This window comes from Nematolebias whitei, chromosome 22 (genome assembly GCF_014905685.2).
Source record: "Nematolebias whitei isolate Nwh7 chromosome 22, NemWhi1, whole genome shotgun sequence".
In the NCBI taxonomy this organism is placed as follows: domain Eukaryota; kingdom Metazoa; phylum Chordata; class Actinopteri; order Cyprinodontiformes; family Rivulidae; genus Nematolebias; species Nematolebias whitei.
In genome coordinates, this window is record NC_056519.1 from 3,601,415 (window position 1) to 3,608,711 (window position 7,297).

Genomic DNA, 7,297 nt, shown 5'->3' on the forward strand with positions numbered 1-7,297 from the left:
CTTGATCCCAGGTGTGGTTCCTGATGGATCAGATCTAGAAAATATTCCTCCGTACGTTGCTTTATCTGCATCATGGAGGTTTATCATCTTGTTATCAGAACCAGACTCCTTGGTGTCCTCGCTGTCTTGCTGGATCGCAGTCAGGATAAAAGTCTTAGGAGGTTTCTCCACGTCCACCAGGAAGCCAACAGATGCGCTGCTGCGCCTCAGGGGTCCCACCTGGATGGCTTCTTTATACAGAAGCTTAGAGATGTTCTTCAGGTCCAGAAGCTCACAGAAACCACACTCATCATCAATCACTCCGCAGCTGATCACTGATTTGTCCCTGACAAATGGAAGCAACAAGTTGACGATGAAAGTTGACTTCCCCTCAGAGACCCGCTGAAAGTCCTGCTGGTCCGGCTGGTCACTGTCCATCAGAACCCCTCTCTGGGTCAGAGTCCAGACTGGAACCAGGTCGTGGCTCAGCTGGTACAGCTTCTCCTCTGTGGAGATGTAGAGAGAGTCGTTGGTCACTGCGAAGTGACGGATGTCTCCATCCAGGCTCAAACCTCCGTCCTCCTGCAGACACAGGACTGGTTCTGTCCAGAAGGACCAGAGCAGACCGAGCAGCAGGATCATCCTTCAACATCAGACTTGGACTCAGTCAGACCTGGACCCAGTCAGACCCGGGAGGACTCTTCTCTCTGTGCGTAAAGGCACTTTGGTGAAAAGCAGAAGCGCAGAAAGTGGGAGGGAGGAAAACACCCAGCGACACCGGAAGCTGCAGACATGTTCAGAACATCTGATCTCTGCTGAGACATCTCTAAATCTTCAGGCTTCATTCAGCTGCTAAATTTCAAAAACTCACAACCTGCACTTTACTGTGCGCTCCCACAGGAACACCCGCTAACCCGTCTGACATTTGTGCACGTGCCAAAAAGGAACTTAAAATCAAAAACAAACCAGCAACCATGGAGATAAATGTGGTCAAGAAGTGTTTGTGGTTGTTGCTGGAAAACAAACAGCCTCTCCTGCAGGCAGAAGCAACAAATCTCAGACTGTGGTAAAACTGGAGGAAGAGCGACATCTAGTGTCCGACCTGAGGTTAGGGTTACTGAGTAAATCCAGAGTGTTGCCTTTTGACTCAACTCTTTCTTCACCACATCGACTGAGAATGAGGCCTTGATCCGTCAGTCCACCTCCTGCTCCGTTCTACCATCACTCAGCGACAACACGCCCAGATACTTGAACTTCACACTTTATCAGTACACCCATCTGGCACAAAAGTTCTCTCTAGACAAGACTACGGTGACTTTTGCTCCCATACGCTGCTTTTGAGCCTAAGGTTTGGATCCTACTCTCCAACCGAGTTCATGGTTTTTAATCCCACTCCTTTCTCCTCCAAGGAGCAGGGGAGATTACACAATCTCTGCCCAGTACGTGCTTGTGTTACACCCCTGTAAATAGGGGAGAAAAAAATCATGATTGATTTTAAGTTGCTTCCTCTCTCAGCAGTTTAATGGAATCAATATAAAAGTAATATATGTCGCTCAATGTTATAAAGTGGAGAAAAACTAATTAATAAAGCTAAAGCTAAATAAATCACAGCAGAGACTACTTCCTCAGACGGATGAGGCGAGCTGGTCTGGAAGCTCAGTCCTCACCTCCTTCTACAGGTGTGCAGTGGAGAGCATCCTGTGCTCCAGCGTCAACGTGTGGCACGGAGGCTGCACAGCTGCAGAAAGAAAAGCTCTGCAGAAAGTGGTGAAGGCTGCACAGAAGATGTTGGAGTCAGTCTCCCCACCATCACAGACATCTACACCTCCAGATGCAGGAAGAGAGCCACCTGCATCATGAAGGACCACACTCACCCAGCACACACACTTTTTACCAGCTCCCTTCAGGAAGGAGGTTGAGGAGCATTAAGTGTAGAACCACTAGACTGAGGAACAGCTTCTACCCTGAGGCTGTTAGACTCATGAATCTCTAACCAGAATAATCACTGTGAAGAATCATATGCTGCTGCTGATCTGTTTCATGCTGCTGCTGATCTGTTCCATGTTGCTGCTGTTCGACATACTGTTTTTATACCACTGGTGAATTTTTAATCAACATTTTTCTTAGTTCATATGTTAGATCTTATTACTGTTGCTCTTTTACATTTTATACTTTTTTGGGATGGAAGTGGGACCCTGTGTACACAACTTTGTTCCACCTCATGTACCACATGTGGTGTGTATGATAAAAAAAAAATAACCTTGAATCCTTAAATAATAATAAACTGTCAAATATCAGTGTTTTCACATATTTCTGTAAACTCATCAAATAAGACAAGTTGCTAGTTTTTTTTTTTTTTTGCATTAGCTTAACCGCCATTAATACACAACTGACGCACAGAAACGTCTCTAAAAACTCATTAAACAAGAAAAACACTTATAAAGTTCATAAAAATAATAAATGATTACCCATTAAAGCTAATTAATAGACCAAAATAAGAAAATATAGCTAAATATCTGCGTTATAATGTTTCCTCACAAAAAAAAAAAAAAAGTTAGCACAACTTTTTAGCTTCTGCCATTAGCTTAACAGCCATTAAACCACACAGAAGTGCTGTTACTCATAAAACTAAAAAATGCTTCTCAAGTTTACAAAATAATAAATGATTGTCTCTAAAATGTCTTAATATACAGCATACAAATATATAACATTTCAATCAGCATTACCTGTAAATAAGAATCACGTGTGACTATTTTAAGTCGCTTCCTCGCAGCAGTTTAATGGAATGAGGCGACAGCGCCCCTAGTGGTGGAGGTGGTACTACAGGTCAATCCCAGAAAGAGATCATTGCAATTTCCTTAAATAAAATACAAACATTAATGCAAAATTAAAAATAAGTTTTTAACAATTTTAACTTGTTTATAGGCTTTTATGGATTTTTTTTTTAAATTTTAATTCAGTTTATTTATATAGCGCAAAGGCACAACAGAAGTCATTTCAGGGCACTGAACAGAAACATTCATATGTAAAAAATAAGTTCACATATATTAAAATAATAAATTAAGACTTTATCTGAGGAGCAGACTGCTTTGAATTTATGAATCTATATTTATTCTAAATGTTTTTAATGTTATGAAATCGAATATTCAACCTATCACACTTTGAGCATCTGCTTGGACAGGACAAAACATGTCAGGAAGACTGACCGACTGGTTGTCTCCTGGCTGAGAATCATTTTCAGGAAGCCGGTAACAGAACAGCAGGTTTCCCACTGGATTACAGTGATTGCCTTAGTCCAGTGCTTCCCATCCCTGGTCCTCGAGGAACACCATCCTGCACGTTTTACCTGTAATGTAAAAGGAGCTTCTGATGAGGTCATCCTGAGTGCGTTCATGCTGCTCAGAGAACCGGGGTTAGGACTGTAACTGAAAGTTTTATTTAGTATGAACTGAAGTATAAAATAAAACATTTGTTATGAAGGCTAATTTAGAGTAAAATAAACTTTTGTTTAACCTTTAATAAAGTAAATTATTTAAAATTTGTCAGAATAATATTTTATTGTTTTGAAAAAAATTCACGTCCTTTTTATAGTTTTGATGCTAAAACTCTTCTTTGATTGACTGATCAAAGGTCTGTTCTCAAAAATTTCTCATTATTTTATTTTCGTATATTTAAGGCATTTTTTTGGTAAAAAAAACCCCAAAAAACATGTATATATGTATTTTTTCATTCAACCTTTATTTATACAGGCTACAATCCAAGATGGCCACTGCCATAAAGTTGTAAATTGGCCACCCATATAATTTGAGTTAACTAAGCTTTTTAGTTTTTATAAAAGTATAGCTTTGTCTAATAATTGGGGTGGCTGAGGATTAACTTGTGGTGGTTGAGGCCACCATTGGCTCCCCCGTGGCTCCACCACTGAACCAGGTGGTGGATCAAATTGCCTCTTCCACTCGTCAGGATTTGTCACTTTGCGCGGCTTCAAAGAAAAAAAAAAAAACAACCTCTGTTCTTCCCTGTTCAATTAAAGTCCAGAAAACCACTCATCTTGAAAACTACAAACATTCACTACTCAAATCTTTCAGCGACAGTCGAGCGTATCGCTTGTGACCACTGGAGGTAAAGGTCTAAGAACAAAATGTTTACATTTGGATGCCAAACGAAGGGAATCATTCCTTTTGGACACATATTTCTCTGCTCTGACGTCTGCTTGGTGTCCTACAGTGGGAAAAGGACGGTCACAATCGTTGGGACCCACCTGGATTCGGTGGAAGGGGTGTCGCACGGCCACGCCCCACAGCAAGTCATCCTCCCCAGGAACAGCAGCTCTCAGGTAGATGAGTGTCTCGTTACATACAGTGGGCGGCAGCAGTGTTACTAACGAGGACAACGCCATGTTTCCTGCTGAGAACATCCCTGCAGTGAAGCACGGCGGTGGCCTCATCATGCTGTGGGGATGGACACCAAAACTGGCTGTAATTTAAGAAAATACAAGTGGGCGGAGGAAAATGCAACAATATTTTTGATAGAAACTTACGTTTTCTAGAGGTTTGGACAGAAGCAACACCCCACTGGTTTAAAGGGATAGTTCAGACATTTAAAGTAAAAAATATACCCGTGTGGATGAAATCTGCACGTTAAATTTGAGCCGAAGTTGGAGTCACGTTAAACTCCACGGATTCCGACTTTCAACACAGAATGTGTTTCACTTTCCTGCAGACCCTCGTCTACGAAACACCTGCAGCTGAAAACGCTCAGAGCTCCTTCGTATTCTTTAAAGTAGCCAATCAGACGCTGACCTGCTCCACAAAATTCACCTACTCTCCAGACCCGCAGTTTACCGGCTTCACCGCGGTGAGGGTAGGAAACAACGTCCGCGTCGTTCTGCAGGTAAGACTGTTACTTCTTACAAACGTGTGAGCTCCGGTCAGAAAAGGTGAATATTGCGTTTCTGCTCCTTCAGAAAACGGTGGATAACCTGGAGATGAAAATGTCGGAGCTGTCGGTTTGGGGCGTCCAGGAAGAAGAACGTCCCTGCGTCTTAAAAGAGCGAGAAAGCAGCGACGAAGACGAAGCTTTCATCTGCGACATCACAGGAATACACAGCACTGCCTTTAAGGAGTTAAAGGTCATCTTTTTTATTTTATTCACTCTGATTGCCTAAAAAAACCCTCTTAAAATAGCTCCGCCTTTTTGTTTCCAGATTAAATATGGCGGCAGGACGGTGAGGCTACGAACTCTGTCCTTAATTCAGATCCTGCGCCTCCTGCTGATCCCCGTGGTTATCGCTGGTAAGACCTACAAAAACAGCCAAAGTGACTGAAAAGCCGTTTGATGTTCCAGTTTGATCATATGTGTTTACCCACACAGACCACAGCTGGCCTAACGAAGGTCAAACTAAGGTCAAACAAAGGTCAAACTTGTGAATCAAGCTTGTTAACACTGGATTCTCCCAGTGGCGATTTTAGCCTTTTTGGGGGGTGCTCAAGCACCCCTACATTTTAACTCTGCCCCCCTGAAAAATTCAAAAACCGTCATTGGGATTTTGTAAAGAAACTCAGTTTTCAAACCAAAATATTGAATGTGTGAGAGAAATGTAGCTACGTCTGTAGCATCTTAGCTAGCGTGTCTATATTGTACGCTGCAATACAGTTGTAGACTGGGGGTGGGGGTGGGGGGAGTGTTAGGATGCGTGAGAGAAGCGGAGCGTGCTTTATTCACACAGGGAGAGCTGTTGGTCAGGCTACTTCTTGTTGCTCTCTAAAATAATTATTGAATCAAGTGTTTATTTATGGAGATAAATGTAATGTTTAACACAGCGATGTAGTCAAGACCACCTAACGCGAGACCAACAAGACCAGAGTGTACCGAGCCCGAGACAAGACCAAGACTTTTGGGGTTCGAGACCAAGTCGAGACCAAGACCTCAAGTCTTAGAGCTCAATCTTTTCACAGATTATCTGTCTTGTAAAAATATTATTAGTTTATTATTATTATTAAATTTGTGTTTTAGACTGCTTATTGCTATAGAATCTATTCTGACCCAAAGTGCAGTCGTGACTGGTTCTGAATGAGGTTTTACAGCAGACAGCCGCTCTCTTCCAGGTACTGTGTACTGGTGCAGAATATTTTAATGATACGTAGTACCAGACCATACCGGCTTACTTTCACCCCTGGTTGCGACTTTACGTTCCGTTGTCCGTATTGTTCTGTTGGTACAGAACCACGTGCGAGTGACGGGGGTGGGCGTGACAGCGGTAACAAAACATGTATTTAGCAATGAGTCACGGTACCGCTTGGATTTGAATCAGTACGTTTTGCATCCAATAAAAACAAAGACGTTAACAAATAAACTGGACAATATTCTGGCGGTTTAGTGACGTTTCCACAGTTGTGGCGAGACCAAATGTGGTTGAGTCCGAGACAAGACCAAGACGATCAAAAAGTGGTCTTGAGACCGGTCTCCACACCAACACCGGCCTCTAGTACTACAACACTAGTTTAACAACCTGTTAAAATACACCAGAATGCAGGAAATGACATCTACTTTATTCAAAAATTGACCCCCACCAGTGTGTTCCCCCCAGTTTACAAATGCTTCTGACACTAATGGCCACCACGTTCAGCGTTTTCTCTAGATCAGCTCCATGGGCGGGGCGCTCGTGTTTTTTTGTTGACGGCGGGGTGGGGGGCGGAGTCACGTGTGTTGCCTGCTTGCTAGCTTAGCGCTATGTTGCTGCCAGTCTTTATCGACTATGGGGGGAGGGGGGGCATTGTGTGTTGCTGCTGGTAAATCTTGACGGGGCGTTGGGCGGGATGAGCGGAGCGGTTTGTCAATAGCATTTTTGCTAGCGGTTTGTATTGAGCCCCCGTGCTACATCAGTACAGACAGTTGTTGACGGTGGGGGTGGGGGTTTGGGTAGACAGGGCGCTCGGTTCAGTTGGCAGGGTGGGGCACATGTATAATAGCTCTGACGTTGTCAGCACTGGGGGCCGAGCGCCCCCTAAAGGTCAGATTCTAGAGTCGCCCCTGATCCTGCCTTTGTTTACGTTGAGCGCGTACCCACATTTCAGAACTGCGAATCAGCTGGAGAGCTACAAACGGTTTCAAACTGCACGTTTGATCCATTTCAGGATGAAGTTTTATTTTATGTTTTGAACACCTTCAAAGTGACGACTGAGTCTAATTTGACATTTTAAACCTTTCTTCCCTCTAGATTTAGTTCCGTGTCAACGTTTCTCGCATCGTATTGTTCTCCGACAGTTTTTCACCATTTCTTTTTTTCCTCCACCTCGTTGAGTGTTGAGTTTTATAT

The 7,297-nt window shown here is 43.2% G+C and overlaps 1 protein-coding gene across 1 annotated transcript in view; it reads right to left on the reverse strand.

Moving 5' to 3' along the window:
• The window catches only part of LOC119428453 (plexin-C1-like), a 39,435-nt gene extending 38,814 nt beyond the window's left edge, over nucleotides 1–621 (reverse strand). Inside the window, exon 1 of the mRNA XM_037696134.1 lies at nucleotides 61–621. Within this exon, the coding sequence (XP_037552062.1) occupies nucleotides 61–621 (561 nt within the window). The remainder of the gene's footprint in view (nucleotides 1–60) is intronic.
• Nucleotides 622–7,297: the final 6,676 nt, after the last annotated feature.